Genomic DNA, 20,447 nt, shown 5'->3' with positions numbered 1-20,447 from the left:
TTTATTGATTTCACTAGATTGGTTTACAACTACAAGTATCACCATTTCTGATGAACAGGATAAAGAAACTTAAACTGGGTCTTCTTGGATGTGACTGGGCACACGTAGCACTAGGCTAAACACATTTATGTTTAAAATTGTTCCATATTGCTCAAGAGACCTCAGCTAATAAAGTATGTTAAAAACATAGCATCAAATTTAAATCCGGAAACAGAACAGAATGAAGCCAAGAAGGGTCGATGATGGCTGAACATAATACATTATTTTTCCAGGAGCGGTTAAAAATAGCGGACACCAGACTGGATTAAATCGTGATTATTGTTAGTCAAGAGGTTGACCATCAAAATCCAACGGCTTGTTATCTTGCTGGCATTTTTTCCTTCACAGTACCGCAATTCAAAAACTCATTACCCCATTTATGTAATGTTGGGAATTTGTCTTCTGTAAAAAACTTCACTGCATATCCTGAAGATCCTTAAGAAGTTGGCAGGAATATCAACAATTCCGATATTTTGTCCTCCGAAGAACTTGCTATAATATAATTTATCAGAGAATAGATAGTTGACTTGGAAGAGCAGTTTTGTTGATCCATCACATTGGATACTGACTTTTCATCAACCTAATTTTCATTTATTGAATCTTCAACACACCGCTTACATTTCTAAAATAAATTTGAAATATTCAAAGAGTAAAGGCCAATGATGACACAAGCTATTACGAAATTTGAAGAGTTCATTATCTGAAAAGCTTGAAAACATATTTGTCCATTTGTAATCTTACCTAATAACATAAATTAAGGAAAATGTTTTAAAGTAATTCCATCCACTACTTGAAAGCTTTTACCATTATGTTATTGAGTTTTTTAGTGAAAAATTAGTAGAGTGATAATACGAGCATATTAGTTAAAATTATTTTATACAATCTTGTGTTTATTCTGACAAGAGTTAAAATACATTGCATAATTACATAATTAAATCCAATATAATAAATTTATACATTTAAATGTATAGTGATTACAGGGATTAGAGATGGAATATAATCTTATGATAATTAAAGACGAACACATGGCATAAGGTGTGGTGTTGCCTTTAATAAGTAAGAATATTATTCCAAAGTGAGTGCACGATCTATAGATACATCAGAAACAGAATGTATCAGTTTCTTCCTAGATTTATTAAAACTGCTGAAAATTGCACCAGCATAAGATATACCAAATTGTGGGTGCTATTCGACATATGCAATTAAAAACAGTAGAATTATAGTGAACACGAGAAGTTTTTATGTTGGTTCGGTCCATAATTACATTTATCTTATTAGTATCTATATAATCACTCACACCTCTTGTCTTATAGATAGAGTATTGTACACGTAGGTGACAATTTTCATATTCAATACCATGATCTTCATGACGAAACTGACAATAAACTCTGGGCAAAATCTGGTTTCCCTACGTACATTTTTATTCTTATAACTAAAACAATGCCTTTTTTTCATGACCTGTGAGTATAATGATGATTTGATGTCGCTGGATTTTGCGGAAGTACAATGTTAAAACTGATAGATATCGATGTGGTTGACATGCTCGACACTGCTTCCAGACAGAAAGAGGTTGCTTTTTCTTTCCTGTGGATGATTTATTTACGTTTTGGAAATATGGGATTGGTAATCACCATCGGATTATTTAAATCTAAATGTGATTATGGATGTGGTGCTGTTACAAAACTGAGAAATGCCCTTCTGTTTTGCTTGATATCAATCAATTTAATTGTATAAGATGGTTTAATGTGTGATGGTAGGTGAAAGTTGTGACGACGATTTACTGGCAAGAGGAGATTGCTTTTCCAGGTCTTATCAATGTATTCAATAATGATTTCAAGGAGGAATTTTGACCCTAAAACAATTAGAGTTTATGAAGTTGATCAATCACTTTTGATACTGACTTTTCATAAACCAAATTTTCATTCATTGAATCTTGAACAGACCACTAATATTTTTTTTGAAGAAATTGAAAAATTTAAGGTGTAAAAGTCGATGATGATACAAGCTATTACGAAATTTGAAGAGTTCATTTTCTAAAAAGGCTTTGATATTAACATATTTTGTTCATACACGGCATAAATTTATCTCAAAATCATTCAGAAATTGTACATCATTTTTTACATTTATTTTCTAAGACTGGGTAGATGTAGGTGACTGGGATATGGATGAGTGAAAATTTTTAACTAGACTTTACGAAACTGTTACTGAGAAAGTCGATCATCCTAACCATGTATAAGATTAGAGATGTAATCTTAACCAATAAAATAAATTAAAAAAAGTTTTAAAAGTGATTCGACTTTTCATTGTTATATTATTAAGTTTTTAATTAAATATATGTAAATTCAATATAAAACATCTAAACATTTAAATAAAAATAGATGATCAAATTATATTGTTGAAATAAAGATAATAAATTTTAAAGATGAAATATAATTTTGGTGATAATCAAAGATAAAAATATCCCATATGGTCAATATTGAGATAAGACGTGGCTTTGTCTTTAATATATAAGAATATTATTATAATATTTATTTAATATGTTATCAATCAAACTAATGTTCAAACTGGCCAAACTTGGATTGGCCGCTTGACCAAATTCACGAGTACAAAAACATTGCTCACACATTAACAAATGGAAACCCAGAAAAACAAAGATAAAATTGAGCATTGCATTGAAACGAAAGCCAATGGACTCATGTTGGCATGATACATTATTATGCATAGTATTATGATAAGGTATAATAACGTTCCCTTTCTTATTAATATCTAACCGTTCCATAGTTGTAAACACGAGCTCGGAAGAAGGCAATTAATTTGTCTCTTGGTGGCAGATTCTCCTTGATAACATCGCAACTCAGAAGCCCAGCCTTCCATTTATGCAATACTGGAAACTTCTCTTCTGTAAAAATCTCCACTCCTGAAGCCTCTTGAATGCAACCAACCCAGAACCCTACGAAGCTACCAGCAATATCAACTATTCCGATCTTCTCTCCTCCGAAGAATTTTTTCTCTTTCAGCTCATTTTCTAGCGTTTTCAGATGCCCATATGCTTCTACCATAGCTTCCTTGCGATCCTTCTCGTGAATCCAGCAAGCTTTCCAAAGTGAACGCACGATCTATATATACATTAGAAACAGAATATATCAGTTTCATCCTGGATATATATAAATATAATTATAAACAATAAGATTGAATTTTAATTACCTTTTCGTCGATGAACTTAACCCAGAAACGTGCAAGGGCTCGCTCATATGGATCCTGAGGCAAGATGGGATTGCTTTTCCAGGTGTCATCAATGTATTCAAGAATAATGGCAGATTCGGCTATTGGCTTTCCATTGTGAACGAGCACGGGGATTAACTTGTGAACCGGGTTGTATTGGAGAAGCAAGGAGCTTTTGTTTCCAAGATCCTGTTCTATGAATTCGTATTCAACGCCTTTCAGCTTCAAAGCAATCTCTATTCTGCGACTGAACGGACTTCCCCATGCCCCCAACAATTTCACTTCACCCATTTTACTAAATTTTTTCCAGCGATCAGTGTAGAGTTTTGTTTATGGAGGCTGTGCCTATTTATTGACTGATGATCACCTAACAGGAATTTCAGCTCCTGGTATTATTATTGTAAATTGATCAACTAGATTGAATGAGTAAATCTGACTTTTTATGAACCTAATTTTGTTTCTTCTGACTTATAATCCCCCAATGACATCATTAATGGACTTTAATAATATATATATATATATATATATATATATATATATATCAAGGGATTCAAAGTCAATGATGTACGCTGTTAAGAATTTTAGTATTTATTTATTTATTTTTCTAGGTAGGTAATTGAAAATATTGGATATTGGGTCTAATAGTCAGACGTATCGCTAAGTTTAGAGGTACACTTGGCAATGGTTTTGCTTTTATCAATTCTGAAAGAAAAGGAGCACTTGACTGGTATTCATAACTTCAGCGGACCTACGGTCTTAAAGGTAAAAGGCAACTGTAAATTGATCGAACTTTATTGATCAAAGCTGAAGCTTGTTTTCCTCTTCGCGAGCCAACTAGCCCGCAGCCCCTTAGCACTATAGATAGCCTGATCAAAATCTTAAAAGAAAGTAGACTGATCCGAGCCAATCTAAATTTAGGGGTGCATCCAACTCTTTGACGCCGTACAAACCTTAGTACTAACACTTTGTACCAACTAATGTGGTAGATGTCGACTCACCTTCGTACCAACACAGTTCTACCCATCCCCTAAATGAAAAATCTTTCATGAACTGAAATCCTAAATCAATCCTACTCTCAGTTCGTCAATTTTGAATTGATCATGAATTATCTCTTTTTAATTTGAAACAATTTCAAACTGACTTTGTTCAGGGGTAAACAGCCTCCAGCATTTTGCTAACGGAGGAAGCCTTTCTGCTGTGATTGAAGTTGAACAAACCGGCAAAATGATTATCTGGGAATTAAGGCAAACCTTGTAATCAAAATTACAACAAAGATTAAGAATGTTTTTATAATTATTGTCAGATCTCAATGTCACTTTGATTTACATTCTCAATGGAAAACTTCAAATCCTCGCATAAAAATTACCAAATCTACCCTGCCAAGCTTCGGATTCCTGTTCGATGCCCCCAAAGACAAAATCGAAAACTTCATTTTCCAAATGCCCTTCGGAATCATCAATCTGTAGCTGTTACTTCCTGACAAATTCATCGGATATTTCTTCCAAAGTAAAAGACATGTTGACTTATGCTCCCGAATGTAAAATTCTGTCCTGATTCTTCGTTTTTGTCCTGAAAAAACAATCCCCAACAAAGGACTGAAGTCCTGTTTGGGGAACACGTTACCAGTTCTGAGACAACTACGAGGCAATCATAATAACAAGCGCAGATGTAAGACGTTAAAATGGATTTGATCCAGTTGAATTCAAACTTCATCTTATCTGAATTGATGTATAATATCATAGGAGAATAGCTGGTAGAGTGAACAAACGAAAAAACTTAATCCTATATACTGAATTGAAACTGTAATTTGGGATTGACTGGTTTAAGTTGAATTGTAAATTTGATTCGAATCAGCTATAACCAAATCCACATATATCGAGTACTTTTCAGAAAGGTTATATTAGTCATTAAAGCTAAACCTAGGGAAGTTCAAACACAAGAAAGAATATAAATTTGTAGACATTGTTGATAGATCCGTGGTTAACAGTAACACGACTCCCATGCCTATAATTTTATTATTATTTTTACACAAACCAAGAACTATTCATATTATTGGAGCATTAGAAGAGAAACTGTCAGGTTTTTTACAGTCTTTTGAGTTCTGTCTGCTTAAAAATATGAAGAAAAATGGAGTCTTGCTGGAGTCTTAAATATTCCTGTCTCTTTCATGTCATGTTTTTAGGCCAGCTTCAGTAATCATGCCCATTAGCATACGTTACCTTACGGTACAAGGCTCCTTTTACGAGTAAACACCCACCAAATTCTCAGTATTTTCTGTTTTACCATATACCAGAATCAGACATATTATTGGGACCTTTATGGATAGCGTTTTCACTCAGCAAGAGGAAAGAGAAGAGAATCAACAACAGCAAGAACAGCCGGAGCAACTTCTACAAGAAGAAGACCACCAGCAGAAGCTTTGTGCACCATTTCTGAAGCCTGGAAGCTTTGACAACTCCAACCCTTTTTCTAATTTCCGTTTCTGGGTCTCCAAGTCTTTTAAGAACTTGAACTGCAAAGGGGCATTCTCAAGTGGGTTTGGGTTGAAAAGGCTTGAGTGTAATGTTTCGGTTGTGAACAACCCTGTTAATTGTTCTTCACCTGGGAAAGCTACAATGGAGCATGTGAATGTGATAGAGGAGAATGAAGCCCATGAAGAGGTTAAGCATCAAGTGTTCAGTGAAAATGAGAGAAGAATAGAGACGTTTGCGAAATTGATTGAAGAGAAAGGTCGGGAGAGCACTTCAAGTTCTTATTTTTCGACATATGAGACAACAGGACATGAGCAACATAATCACTCTAACTCAGAAGAGTCATCTTCTCCAACTACATTAGATTGGCCTGTACAAAAAGCCGAGACACCGGATTGCAATAGTGTTGATGGTATTGAGAAAGAGAAGAAACTAGTTATGGAAGAAAGAGAAAAGGAGAAACAAGGCTCTAATCTTTCGGGTATACATTTTTTAATCTACTCATTCTCTCTGTTAATGTTTTTGACGATTTTGACACTGATATTTTTTTTTTGTTGGGCCTGTAGAGATTGACATGATGAAGGAAAGGTTTGCAAAATTGCTGCTTGGAGAAGATATGTCAGGTTCTGGAAATGGGGTTTGCACTGCATTGGCTATTTCAAATGCAATTACTAATCTTTGTGGTACATGCATTAACTAATAGAACTGTCTTTTACCAGCTGATTGATTAATTTGTTTTGAATTTTTTCACCAGGTATTTGGTCATTGTTTTGCATATGTAATTCTTCCTTAAGCTATTCTCATTGTTGTACTCAATTTTGCAGCGACCATATTTGGGCAACTTTGGAGGTTGGAGCCTTTGCCTCTTGAGAAGAAAACCATGTGGCAAAGAGAGATGGAATGGCTTCTTAGTGTTAGTGATCATATTGTTGAGTTGATGCCTTCTTGGCAGACATTTCCCGATGGTAGCAAGCTTGAGGTATGATTTCAAGGATTTTCATCAAATAATTTTTTTTTTTCCATTTTTATGTTGAAATCATTTTTAGCTTCAATGCTTTGATCCAATTCCTATAGAAGTATAAATCACCTTAGAATTGCCTCTTAGCAAAGTACAACTTATTTGTGTCATCAGTGTAAATTCATCACAAGGAGAAAAACAGCATCTGTTTCAAGGTCAGAAAAACAATTGATTTCCTAAACTTATTTGCATTGGTTTTTTCCCATTGTGATACAGGTTATGACTAGCAGACCACGATCGGATCTTTATGTTTATCTTCCAGCTCTTCGCAAGCTAGATAATATGCTTCTTGTAAGAACTACTGACACTTCTTGCTTTGTAAATTACCAAATCACCTCAGCTTGAAAGAGATCATTTCTGAATTTTATCTTGTTTGCAGGAAATATTTGATAGTTTTGAAAATACAGAGTTCTGGTATGTTGACCCGGGAATATTACCCCTGGAGGCTGATGGGTCAGCCTCTTTCCATAGATCTCTTCAGCGTCAAGAGGAAAAGTGGTGGCTACCTGTGCCTCGAGTCCCTCCTGGTGGTCTCCATGAAATTACTAGAAAGCAGTTGCAGCACAAGCGTGATTGCACAAACCAAATTTTGAAGGCTGCCATGGCTATCAACAGCATTACTCTTGCTGACATGGAAGTCCCTGAATCGTACTTGGAATCTCTTCCAAAGGTACAAAGCTGTCATGCACACACACTCATATAATCTCTTCCTGGTTATTAATTGTTTCTTCATTTGTTTTCAGAATGGAAGAGCCTGTTTAGGAGATATTATTTATCGGTACATTTCATCAGATCAGTTTTCTCCTGAATGTCTGCTTGAGTGCCTTGATTTGTCCTCTGAACATCAAGCCATAGAAATCGCCAATCAATTAGAGGCCTCAATCTATGTGTGGCGCAAAAGAACCTACTCCAAACCTGTCAATAACACAACCCGAAACACCTCTAAGTCATCATGGGAATTGGTCAAGGAATTGGTTGTTGATACTGACAAGAGGGAATTGCTTGCAGATAGAGCTGAAAGTCATCTGCTATACTTGAAGCAGTGCTTTCCTGGTCTTCCCCAGACAACTTTAGATATGAGCAAAATTCAGTACAGCAAGGTACATAATTTTCAAGCGATGAGTTCATAATAAAGCCTTTTTTAACTTCAAAGTGATACAAAATTAATCCATTGCAATGTTATTTAGGATGTTGGAAAGTCCATTTTGGAGAGTTACTCAAGAGTTTTGGAGAGCTTAGCATTTAATATTGTGGCACGCATTGATGATTTGCTTTATGTGGATGATGTAACCAAGCATTCGGATCCACACTCTAGGGTGGCCAAAGTTGGTGTAATTGCACAGAAGAGCATTTCTATTCCATACTCGGTGCCTTTGGCCACTACTCCATATAGAACAGCTGACGCAACACCGTGCTTTTCACCAGCACCACTTCTTAGCCTGGCAACGGGAGAAGGATCTCCATTTTGCACTAGCAGCAAGGTTCCCCGGCATGGCACGGGTGTGAAAAAGGTATTGACAGATTACCCCACAATTGAGACCACAGGAACGGAAAGTGACAACTCGATGGATGAAGCCAACTCTATTTTAAATAGTATTCAAGAAGGAACACCACCTCGGCTGGGATTATAATCATTGGAGTGTATAAAAAGAGCTATAAGCTTACCAACACAGGACACAATTGTGGAGGAACAGTCCCTCAAGTTTGCCTTCTAAGGCAATGTGTTTTGATGCTATGCGTTGGATTAGGTAATGTACGTATGTATCTCATAGGAATAGGTAATTCAGATATATATTTGAGTTGGGAAGGTAGTTCATACTGCTTAAACCTTGTTGTAAGGATATGCCAACGATATGTAAGGGCCTAATAGGTAAGGAATCCATATGGTATCAAGAGGCAACAGGCTCACGAAGGAGAAAGGTAAGGACTGAAAAAGAATCCATATGGTATCAAGGGGCAACAGGCTCACGAAGGAGAAAGGTCAAGAGTGAAAAGGTTGAGGCATTCCAAGAATTGAATTCGGGACCTCTCGCACCCTAAGCGAGAATCATACCACTAGACCAAATGCCCAATGCAGAGTTAAAAAGGAATCCATCTGGTATCAAGGGGCAACAGGCTCACGAAGGAGAAAGGTCAAGAGTGAGAAGGTTGGGGCATTCCGAGAATTGAACTCGGGACCTCTCGCACCCTAAGCGAGAATCATACCACTAGACCAAATGCCCACTGTAGTTCTGCGATTGAACTTCTTAAATAAAAGTTTAAATTTAAAGATGGAAGGGCTCGCACCCCAGCAACCGGCGGGAATACTTACCATTATACTACCACCACTTCTTATTTGGATTTATCATATTAAGTTATGAAATCGACTTTATTATAAATAAATCTCAAACCCCATTCAAAACTAAGAAACGCTGTCTGAATCTATCGTAAAAGAGAATAAAAAGGGGCTTTTATCATAACTTAAGAAATCTACAAATTCAAGAAAGAAACTGTGATGTCCAGTCTTTCACCGCTGTGGCTATGGGAGACACAAGTCGATTCAATTCAAGTTGCTGGAGCTTGGAACGAAACAAGCTAAGTTTTAATTGAAGAAATTTTAGCTCTAGCCCTCTTGCTGCAATGACATCGCTTCAACATAGTTTCATCTCATCAATTCTGCTTCTTCTCCCACAATTATTCTCCAATAATTTGAAGGAGTCAAGCTCAATCACAAACTGACCATTTTGGATTAAAGTCAAGCTCAAATGACTATTGTTTGGATTCAACTCAACTCGAACCGTACTGGGAGAACGATAATGTAAAGGCAACTACTGTTCGAATAAAAAGTTAGAAATGAAAAATCTAATAACAAGGCCAGAAGGGAAGTTTACATACCCCTAGGAGAACTGTACCCGCAAAACATCCAAGGGATCCACTTCGATATCATCACTTTCAATAACAATCTTTAATAAGACAGCAGTTGAACAACAGAGTGTGCATCTTCAGCCCTGTGGGATTAAAAGAGCTAGTTTCCCTTCTGAAGAACTGAACTCAAGGTGTCCTCTGATTTTAAAGAAAATTAACTATCTTATACACAGCGAAGCTGGTCTACAAACTTCCTGCTACAAGATAATCAGCCTTTAGAAGCCATGGATAAATAAACCTCTTTTTCCTGGCAAAGATATGCTAGAAAACATCTTGGACCTCCATGGACGTTGGCATGGACATCCTCAAATAAGCATTCCATGCCTATACAAATTCCCAAAGAGAAAGATACAGCTTTTGGAGTCTTGTAAAAGGGTGCAATATATGTGAATTTCAGGAACTCATTGGATCCTTCAATTAAGTTTGGATCTAAAAAAATGAACTGGGTTGACTTTTCACTCATGGTTATCCTAAGCCACAACCTATTCTCACTTGAAATATTATGCAAAGCGATCTCAAGAGGTATGCCAACCGGGAGCCCAGAAACAAAAGTAATAGGATTTTCAGAACTATTATCAGGAACGCTGAGTTCTGCTTTTATGTGCCTAAGCCTCCCACATAATATAAGCTCGGGAAGGAAAAAGGACTCAAGTAATTGATTGAACCGAAATGGCTTGCAGGAAGCAACAGAAAAAGAGGTTCCAATCTCAAGCAATGAATTCCTCACTTTGGTTACAAATTTGGATGGTTCAATGGACTCTTGCTGATACAGAAATTCTACACGTGAAATTGTAGATGACAGCTTTTTCAGCGTAGTAAGATAGCAGCAGATTTCAATTTTAGACAACCTCAACAAACAAGTCACAAGTACCAGCTCCAAAACATGCAACTCCTCTTGTTCAGATAACCCTATAAACCTAGATCTGATATCTGCAAGCCTACTGTCTAACTTTCCTAATAAAAGCTGCAATTCTCCAATTTCATAACAATGAAGCTTTTTCATGGGTGCAAAGTGCTCCCAAACCTTAACAAGCAGTTTCACGACCTTGATATATTGCAATGAAAATGCAAATGCACCATCAGATCCAAAGGATTTAGTAGAAAATGCTAACACTTCTTCATTACAAGACCTGGAAAATCCAAAAAGCAGAACATTAGCAGCAGATTATGATGTAAGCAAACATGACAATATATTACATGCACAGGCCATGAAGGAGCAACAACCAGTCTATAGTATCATTCCTTAATCCAACCATGTATCTAAGTAATAAATGAAAATTACAACTGCTTTATGCATAAGAGCATAAAATACTGCTTATCAACAGTGATGGTGTGTTTATAGGGTTGGGTTGCAGATATTACTCAACCCATAAAACTAACTACATCTCCCTATTTTTTGTGCAAAGAACAATAATCATTTTCTTCTAGTAATAAGTGTATGCAAAAACTCCTCAGCTAACAACAGGTATAGACCAACTGAATGATGACTTACTTGTAAAAAACAAATGCTATATAAATTTCAAATTTAGTACTGAAAAGGAAAATATATGTATATTTATAGCTAATCATAGTACTACCTCAAAATCCCCAAAACTTCCTTTGTGTATCTTGATTGTACTAAGGGCCAGATATTCTTAACCTTTGCTAGTACAATATTCATATAATTCTTTATTTCATCCCCCTCTTCCAGTTGGCGTTTTGCATGTGATGTTACACCCATTGGGTTGCACTGTATCCAAGACCAAGTTTCTGAGGCTTCACCACCTATTTCCTGCACGGAAATCTCAGTGCTTTTACCATTAGTACCGTAACTTTGCACTTCATGGAAAGATGACTCTTCCCCTTTATGCTCTGTGTCAGAGATAATAGACAGTCTACTGCACAGTGAACAGTAGGCCAATAAGGAATGTTGGTCCATAACATCACTCAAAGCACCAGAAATTCTCCCTAGCAATGTAACTGCATAAGAGAATATCATAGGCTGAATGCTGTGGACATTTTGTTCACATGAGAGGGGAATTGAGATGGCCAATACAAGAAACGCAGCTACTCTTGCACTATCAAAACCCAATTTGCCATCAGAATCTGGCTCCATCTGAAATAAATGGACAAGATTTTACGAAATAACTAACATCATCTGATCAACCAAATATAGTCGTTGTAAAAATTACAAGAAGCAAGAATCCTATACATGAGGAAAGAAATTGTAGTGCAACAGCACTAGTCATTATTGTCTGAGAACTTAGAAAGGAATAATTATAATAACAAAAAACACATGCCTAATCCTAATGCAAGCACCTGCACACACAACAGCTCATCTATAACATCCTATATCCCAACAAAGTCAATATCGAGGCAGCAATAGGTAGAGAGATAAGAGCCCGCATTCATCAAATCACTAGACCATAGATTACACATAAAGATTAATGCTTACGTCTTGTGAAACCTCCCTGATGATGCATACTGCAAAGTTCCCATGATTTCGACCAATATAAAACAAAACAGAAAAAACATCAACTTCATCCTAAGGGAAAAAAGAAAACAAAAAGTTAAAGAAGAAAGTAAAAAAGGAAAATCAAAAGAGATAACTACCAGAAATTGAAATTAGAGTGAGCTTTACATAAAAACACAGTGTAAGTGGAATTTCAGAAATTATCTCATAAATTTTCCATAGTGAAGCAACAACAAACCTGTGGATATATCCTCAAGTTTTCAAAAAGACCGTCAACAAAGAGTTTAAACAACTCCAAATTGGGAACTTTCACTGATTTTAGAATTTTCCTTGCTGCAGATCTCACCAAGGCATTTTTGTCAACCAGAGTGCCAAGAAACTGCCAATCAGATAATAATAAAATTACATTTTTGATAGGGAAACAATTATATATTATTCAAAAACTAAGTATATCAAGTCCTGTTTTTAAAGAGAAGGTCTGACTACAACGGAGTGCCTTTCATCCTGCCCAAGGGTAAAAAAGGGGAGAGACTCAAGAGAAAACTGGACTTTATTTCCAATCCAGCAACCAAAAATAATTTACTGATAATACACATGTCTCTCAGAGGGACCAACTGAATTAGAAAAACAATAAACAATTAAAATAAACCAACGTACTAAAGTCCATCTAAAAATTTACCACTTGAACCATGTATACCTAAATGTTATAAAACACTTCTAATGCTCAAGCAGAAGAGTGCTTGTGTGTGTTACCTTAAGAGTAACAAATGGGACAGGAAACCTACCATGTGCATGTGTATCTCTTGCACATTTAGATGCTCACAGTTTGCCATAAGAAGCATTGTTTTCAAAGCCTGCAACCTTACAGTCACTGAGTCATCATTTAGCATGTCTACCAGGTAGTTTAAAGCTTCACCAGCAAACTTTTCAGAGAGAGCTGTCAGCAAACCCAGGGAAGAACAAGCAGACTTCCGTACCTTCAGGTTAAGAACAGACAATTTCATTATCATAGTTATGTATATGAACACAAATAAATTCCAGGCTACAGTAGTCAAATCAATGTGGACAAGCAACATACAAAAGAAATACCTCGTAAAATTCATCCTCAAGCCCATGCACAAAAGCTCCAGCAGCTCCTGATGCTGAAATTTCAAAGCAATCAGCAGGGAACTGACCATGAGGTTTCTTCCCTTTGAAAATCCCTATAACCTTCTTGGACAGAGTTTGCAACAAAATATCCTCAGATACCACTGCTACCTTTCCAAGGGCATCAAAGGCTTCAACTCTTACTTCCTTACTCATATCTCTTGCCATAGAACAGAGCTGCAAACATATATGGCACAAGAGATATCAGGATACTCCATTAAAACTAACAAAGGATAACAATGGGAAATTTCTTAAGAGACGTCAATCACCACGTGTAGGATAGCATAAAAGGACAACCTAATTTTTTCTTATCAACCCAAAATTCCTTGTCTCATTTGCATGCTTACCAGGGTCAAAACTATCTAATGTTCCAAACATCTGGACACTTAATATGATATTGTCATATGCGAGACCTAGAGAACAAGATAATGAGGTAAAGACAAAAGAATGAGGAGCAAAAATGCTCTAAAGATCAGAACAGGCACCACCAATACACAATTCAAGCTACATAGAGATGTCAGTACCTTAAAAGGATAATCAAGCATTTCATCGAGCACATGCCCCTAGACAATCTATAAATGCAAAAGCAATAGTGTAGACAAAAAATCAGCGTTAGTTTTGTAAAGCACCTGAGTAAACACCGCATTAGACAAGTCTATTCCACTCTTCTCTTTGTTGTATGCTACAAGCATTTGACCCCATCCACTAACCTGATTCACAATCAATATAGAATCCAGTAATTAAAACTCAATCTACATATATAATTTGCTCTGCAACCCATCCCATAGACAGATTACTAAACCATATTGAAATCGGCAATAATAAACAGGATGGTATGTGTGATCAGATAGAACAGTTCTTGTACCATCATGTATAGCAAAAGGACAATCACGTTTAAGAGTTTTCCAAATGAAACCTACCATTGTTAACAAAATTTAACTTAGTTATTATTTCATTGGCACCATTTAGCGTATTATTAGTTACTGACTGATGAAACTGCAATGTATAATATATTCAATCGACAAATATAAATTTAATTCCTGTTTATTAAAATTCAGTAAAACGAAAAATTTACCACGCGAACAGCGGCTAGTCTGACGCAATCTTCCATGTCGCGTAGAAGCTCAACGGCACGGCAATAGCACGCTTTGATAACGTCAAGGTCCTCCAAAACTCCCGACTCACACAAGCCAAGCAGTCCATCTAAAGCAACTCTTCGCACGTATGGATACGGATCCTTGGTAAATCCTAAGAACAACGTGAATAACAAATGCGACCGAACACCGAACCTCTCAGCGTTTCTTAGTAACCACAACCGTTCGGACACGGACGAAGCGAAACAGAGAGAAACGAAGAAGTGATCGTCGATATGAAGAACTAGGTTAGGGTTTTGATCGCAGATGGAGACAAGCGCAGCGAGTGAGTCGGCAGAGAGGAGTGAGTAGTTAGAACGGAGCGAATCGAAGATAATAGGAGAGAGGTGCGGCTGGCGAAACGACAATTCTGTGAGGAGCTTGAGAGTTTGGTGGCGAGCGACTAAGTTGGCAGGAGTGAGTTGGAGAGAGCGAGTTAGCGTTTCGAGGATTGTAGAAAGAGTGGAACCGGAGGTGTTAGCATTAATTATGAGAGACCTCACTGAAGCTAGGGTTTGTAAAGAGAGTGATTTCGAGAGACTGAGAATTTGTCCAGATTGGTGTAGTATTTCTTGCTCCATTCAACTGTGTTCTTTGGTATTCAGTTTTGCTCTTCAATTTGAAACAGCGAGGTATACCATAATCTGCCGGGAGCTTTGAAGGAGGAAGCAAAGCAAAAGCGCACCGTTTTTTATGAGTTCCACTTTTCCAATTATCCATTGAAACGCACCGTCTTGCATCTGGCACTCTTTCTAGCGCCACTGTGCCACGGCTGAGTATAAAACGAGCTGTTTCAATGCAAGGGCATATAAACATGCGGCGTTTCATGCTCATGAATTCGGTTTGTATTTGTTGCAGTAAATATTTTTCGAATCCGACTGGACGTTGATCCGGTGAAATGAGTGATCAGTGGCTAGATCGTTTCACCAATAGTTCAATTTATTAATCATTAAAAATTTTATTCAAAACAATTGCATATATTTTGTTTATGAAAATGATTTCAATCATATTAAATTTTGCTTGTTAATCTAAATATGGTTTGAACTTGGAAAATTGCATCTAGCATCTCGATTTCAAAATAATAAAATTATATTTATAAATAATAAAATATTATTATATAATTAAATAATTTTAAAATAAAAATAAAATATTTCATAATAAAATATTATTATTTATATATAAATTTATATTCATTATTTATATACCTGATATTATTCTTTGAAAAATATAGTCAATATGAATATGGATCTTAATTTGATTCACACAAAGAAGGGGAATAAAATGAAAATTCTGGAACAATTAAAGTACATCCTAAACTTTTCATGTTTTAAATATCATAAATATGTTGTAAAAGAAAAAAATTGAAAAAAAATTATGTATCATCAAATTTTATATCAGAAAGAAAATGTTAACCGTGAGATTTGAACCTGCCATTAACACGTTGATAACGTTGTTAATCTAATTATCGATCGAACATATCAAAAGTAATATCGATCTTTTGACCAAGTAAATGCTCGACCTTTAATGAAAACATTGATTTTAAGTTGAAGATCCGCGTAACTTTTGTATCAGTAGAAGAAATCGGCCACTTTCCTAATTTTATATTAATTACTTTTATTTTGTGTTAATATTAAATAATCAGATACGGAGGAGGAGCACATGTTTCATGTCAAGTGTAGATTCATCAAAATCTTCGTGATGGGTTTGGTATTAGCCATTATATAATTTAATTACTTACAACTCATTATGGGGGAGAGTACTAGATAAATTATAATAAGATAATTTAATCGGATAATTTTGTCACAAACGGATTAGAGATTATTAAATAAATTATAATAAGATAATTTAATCATATGATTTTGCCACCAACGGGTTATTTTAATAGGTGTCAATATATCATAAACAGAAATAGAAATTAAATATAAGATTTAATTTGATTCAAATTATTTGAATTTAAACTCAAATAAATCAAATTTAAAATAATAATTAAATCTATGTTTATAAATAAACCAAATTTATATTGACTCAAATCATTTAAAGCTAAATTATTTTTTAGACTAATTTAGACACCAATTTATAAATTTTAAATTAGATTTATTTAAACTCAATCCAAAATGAATATAACCTTAGTTAAGGAAAAATTATGTTTTTAATTAGTTTCTCTCAGTATATGTCAAATATCTTTTAGTGTAAAAATGAGGCCAAACGACTATTTCCCACCCAAGATTTAGCGTTTTCTCAAATATCTCCCCTTTAACTATGGAAACACCAAACACCCACACATGGTCGGTTAGATTTAACCAAACCCTAACGCCTAAAAATTTTATCTCCTTTTGCCCCCCTAAACTTTAAAAACTAAAATTTTCCCCTAGTCTAAGTTTTAAAAAATCGTAATTTCACCCTAGGGTTTGGTTTTGAAACCTCCGACGACTGTTCCGGCTCCGTTGCCTACGGTCTCTCCCTCCCGAAGTAGTCTCTCCTTCCGGCGAATGCTTTCCTCCCATTTGGAGGCTCGATCGATGTCAGAAAAGAGAAGAGGGACGAAGAACTTTGTCGGGGAAGATGAAGTTCTTCGTCTTCGTCTGGGGAGACGAAGAACTTCGTCTTCCCCAACGAAGTTCTTCGTCCTTCTTCCCGTTTCCGATGCTGATCGAGCCTCCAAATGGGAGGAAAGTATTCGCCGGAAGGAGAGGCTACTTCGGGAGGGAGAGACCATCGGCAACAGAGCCGGAACGGTCGTCGGAGATCTTAAAACCAAACCCTAGGGTGAAATTGCGATTTTTTAAAACTTAGGCTGGGGAAAAATTTTAGTTTTTAAAATTTAGGGAGTAAAATCAGATTCTATTTTAGTTTATTTTTAATATTATAGCAAAAATGACGATTTTACCCCTACCACCGTTAAGGTTTGGTTAAATCTAACCGGCCATGGGTGGGTGTTTGGTGTTTCCATAGTTAAAGGAGAGACATTTGAGAAAACGCTAAACCTTGGGTGGGAAATAGTCGTTTGGCCTAAAAATGAATATGTAATTTTCCAAATGTGTACATTATGAATTGGGTGGCAGAATAAGCATAACGTTGAAATCCATACGGCAAGTCGCCTATGTTGTCTAGCTTGCTTAAAAATTGATTCAGTCAACACAAATACATTCATATTCTCTTCATTCCCAATAACTTCAGAACTAAACCATCAAACCGACAATCAAATCCACAAAATTCAACTCATAAACTTTAAATAGTAATACTTTCTAACACCTTCAAACATTGACGAATTGCACAAATTACACATTTTGATTTCATGTTAAAATTTTATCTTAATAATTATATGTAATGATATTTGTTACTTGATTTTGAATTTTAAAAATTAAAGATATTACGAAAGAAAGTTAAAGATAATCTAGTTGAGACAAAGGTTTTGCTAAAAAATTATAAGTGATGATAAAATTGTATTAATCAAGTTAGTCAACTACATCAATATAAGATTTTAAGTTGTTTGGTGTAATTATAACTATATACTGTCTTTTTAACTCTAATTATTCCATATTTTTTTTTTATATTCCTTTTAAATGTAAGAGTGTACGTGAAATAAATTAGTTGGCTTAAATTAATATTTGATTTGATTCAAATTAAAATTTTAATTTGATGATTTATTACATTTGACTCAAATCTTCATTTGATAATATTATTTATCTTATTCATCATATATTTTTATTTATTTAAATAAATTTAAACTCAAATTCAAATTAATTATTTAAGATTCGAGCCGGTATATGGCCTATTTAAAATGTTTGTTGTCCCAATGATCCATTAAAAATTCTCCAATATCATGGTTTATACCTTCATTCATTGACTTGGAGAAAAAATAACAATACTAATAATAATGTTTGGATTGAAAGTTGGAAACGGTGTTTGACATAAAATCGGATGAGACATATCAAAATGGTTTTGCGAATTTTCACCATACATTATGACACCATGTGCCACACATATACTAAAAAGGCAATCAACTCCAATGTGAACACTCTAATTGTTATGCCACAGTCCAAGCTAGATAAAGCCAATTTTGTTCCTCCTTTAGTGGTTGGTAAAATCTTAGATATGACGCAAATAAGACAGAATTGGTGCGGGTCATTGGTATTTTTTTATCCCATAATATCCTTTTTATATTTAAAGGCTACAATGTTTAATATAATTTCCTTGTCGTGATCTTGTAATTCTAAAAATCAAATTACGGAAATCACAATTTATAAATTTATAATGTGAAACTCAATCTTCACGTAAATTTTATGATATTCATCTATGGTTGATTTGTCATATATGTTTTTTCAGACATACCTAGATGACATTAAAGTAGATAACTTATTCTTATATTGTAAATAGTTATAAAGTATTATTATAAAAAATGACATATCATCAAATAATTAAATAATTTTAAATTAAAAATAAAATATTTTTTAATTATATAATAATATATTATTATTATTTATATACATAATTGTATGGTTAGTTATATATGTAAAAATATAGCAATAAAACCTTTTAGCTAAAAGAGAAACTACCTGTAGTTACAATAATTTGCTGTTAATGTATTCTTAAACAGTATTAGTGTACTTCTCTTTTTTAAACTATTATTTTAATTCGAATATGGGATGGAAGTCTGAATGATTTGAGGGGCTGTAGCTAAAATAAGAATAAGAGTGTGGGCCAAATTTGATAGTCTAAAGGCTCTTCAGCCTCCATGGTCCCGTGCACCATTTACCGACTGAAAATGGCGCAACATCAATATGATTTGTGGGCGTTTGCCATGTAGACTCCAGTTATATAAACTACCAATCTTTCCACCTCTTTTTCAGTTCTCTCTCCCTTCTTCACCATCACCTAAAAGAAGAAGAAGAAGAAGAAGAAGATGCCTTGCCTTTATATCTCTACTAACGTCAACCTCGATGGCCTTGACGCTGACCCCATCTTCTCTGCCGCCACGAAAGCCGTTGCAGAGATCATCGGACGTCCCGAAAATGTAAATCTTCTCCATCCTACTATTTGTTATTAGTCTGTCCATGTTTCAGATCTTCTGCTCAGAGTCTGTGTTTTTGGTGAGGCCAATACTGATTTCGGGTGATTGATTTTAACGTGATCGAAAACTTATCTGAAATCTTTTCCTTATTCAGATCCATCTTCTCATTTCTGAAAGTTTGGTCCTTAAAGATCTGTCCTTGTATCATTACACATCTGTTTCCTCCGCGTATTAATCTGTATTGTATTTTGATACGCAGCTGGTTATGGTGATACTGAAGGGGTCAGTGGCGATATCGTTCAATGGGAATAAAGAACCAGCGGCGTACGCAGAGATAGTTTCAATGGGTGGCATTAACAGAGAGGTGAAGAGGAAGCTTATTTCAACTCTTGGTTCAATTTTACAGGCCAAACTGTCGATTCCCACTGCAAGATTCTTCCTCAAGGTTTATGATACGACAGCGGATCGAACCAGCTCCAGATTATGATTCCCAGAAGGGGCAAATTGATTAATATCTACGGTGAACTGGGTAAAGCAATCTATTAAGACTAAAAGAATAAAGATTGTTGAATGATGTTGATTATTGAGTGTTTAGTTGACTATCAACTAAATTAAGCTTAAATTTTACTGGTTTAATTTGAATTAGTTCAAACTCAGATATTTAAATTGATTTACACATGGTTGGAGAAACAAATCTTTGACTTGTTTCCTCCGAGTTTGAAGTTAAATTCAGCACACTCTTATTGTATTCATTCTTAATTATTTTTAACTACCTAACAAAAACATATTTTATTATGAGTTAATTTGTTGTAATATAAAATATGTTGATGTGATATTTTTTATTATTAAATAGTATATATAATTATAAAATTTGAGTAAGTTATACTGTAATAATAAGATTTAAAATTAGTTATATATTTTTATTATTTATTATATTGATAATAATTGATAATGTGTAAGCTAGAGGATTAAAAGTTTTTAATATTATTCAATCAAAAACTTAAGTTTATTGATATCTAAAGAAGATATTTCAATTTATATGGTACGTACA

At 34.9% G+C, this 20,447-nt stretch overlaps 4 protein-coding genes and 1 non-coding gene across 8 annotated transcripts; 2 read left to right on the top strand and 3 right to left on the bottom strand.

The window, feature by feature from the left end:
• Positions 1-2,684: 2,684 nt before the first annotated feature.
• LOC123218784 (probable glutathione S-transferase) lies at positions 2,685-3,664 on the bottom strand. Its single transcript, XM_044640414.1, has 2 exons — positions 3,244-3,664; positions 2,685-3,155 (listed from the first exon to the last, which is right to left on the bottom strand). The coding sequence occupies exons 1-2, from the start codon at positions 3,550-3,552 to the stop codon at positions 2,799-2,801; spliced, it is 666 nt and encodes a 221-aa protein (XP_044496349.1). The 5' UTR covers positions 3,553-3,664; the 3' UTR covers positions 2,685-2,798.
• A 1,857-nt stretch (positions 3,665-5,521) lies between these two features.
• On the top strand, positions 5,522-9,063 carry LOC123218779 (rop guanine nucleotide exchange factor 7-like). Its single transcript, XM_044640405.1, has 7 exons — positions 5,522-6,213; positions 6,299-6,415; positions 6,557-6,711; positions 6,967-7,041; positions 7,130-7,420; positions 7,494-7,850; positions 7,938-9,063. Exons 1-7 carry the CDS (start codon positions 5,580-5,582, stop codon positions 8,379-8,381), a joined length of 2,073 nt encoding a protein of 690 aa, XP_044496340.1. The 5' UTR covers positions 5,522-5,579; the 3' UTR covers positions 8,382-9,063.
• Positions 8,901-8,972, bottom strand: TRNAP-AGG. Its single transcript has one exon. It is a non-coding gene; the product is annotated as a tRNA-Pro (tRNA).
• Positions 9,064-9,177: 114 nt separating the features above from the next.
• On the bottom strand, positions 9,178-15,249 carry LOC123218766 (protein SIEL). Of its 4 annotated transcripts, none has more exons than XR_006502737.1 (9): positions 14,328-15,249; positions 13,882-13,962; positions 13,196-13,429; positions 12,892-13,083; positions 12,345-12,485; positions 12,089-12,178; positions 11,232-11,425; positions 9,625-10,784; positions 9,178-9,531 (listed from the first exon to the last, which is right to left on the bottom strand). XR_006502737.1 is itself a non-coding variant. In XM_044640386.1 (8 exons), the coding sequence occupies exons 1-8, from the start codon at positions 14,964-14,966 to the stop codon at positions 9,863-9,865; spliced, it is 2,817 nt and encodes a 938-aa protein (XP_044496321.1). In that variant the 5' UTR covers positions 14,967-15,248; the 3' UTR covers positions 9,178-9,862. The 4 variants fall into 4 exon arrangements, 1 of the variants encoding a protein (XP_044496321.1); XR_006502734.1 differs by having other exon boundaries at positions 11,232-11,749; positions 14,328-15,248; XM_044640386.1 differs by having other exon boundaries at positions 9,178-10,784; positions 11,232-11,749; positions 14,328-15,248.
• A 3,832-nt stretch (positions 15,250-19,081) lies between these two features.
• On the top strand, positions 19,082-20,124 carry LOC123192725 (macrophage migration inhibitory factor homolog). The gene is made up of 2 exons (XM_044605373.1): positions 19,082-19,399; positions 19,656-20,124. The coding sequence occupies exons 1-2, from the start codon at positions 19,289-19,291 to the stop codon at positions 19,881-19,883; spliced, it is 339 nt and encodes a 112-aa protein (XP_044461308.1). The 5' UTR covers positions 19,082-19,288; the 3' UTR covers positions 19,884-20,124.
• Positions 20,125-20,447: the final 323 nt, after the last annotated feature.

Source organism: Mangifera indica, chromosome 1 (genome assembly GCF_011075055.1).
Source record: "Mangifera indica cultivar Alphonso chromosome 1, CATAS_Mindica_2.1, whole genome shotgun sequence".
NCBI classification, from domain to species: Eukaryota; Viridiplantae; Streptophyta; class Magnoliopsida; order Sapindales; family Anacardiaceae; genus Mangifera; species Mangifera indica.
Note: the sequence above shows the minus strand (reverse complement) of the source record. Positions and strands in the feature narration are given on the sequence as shown.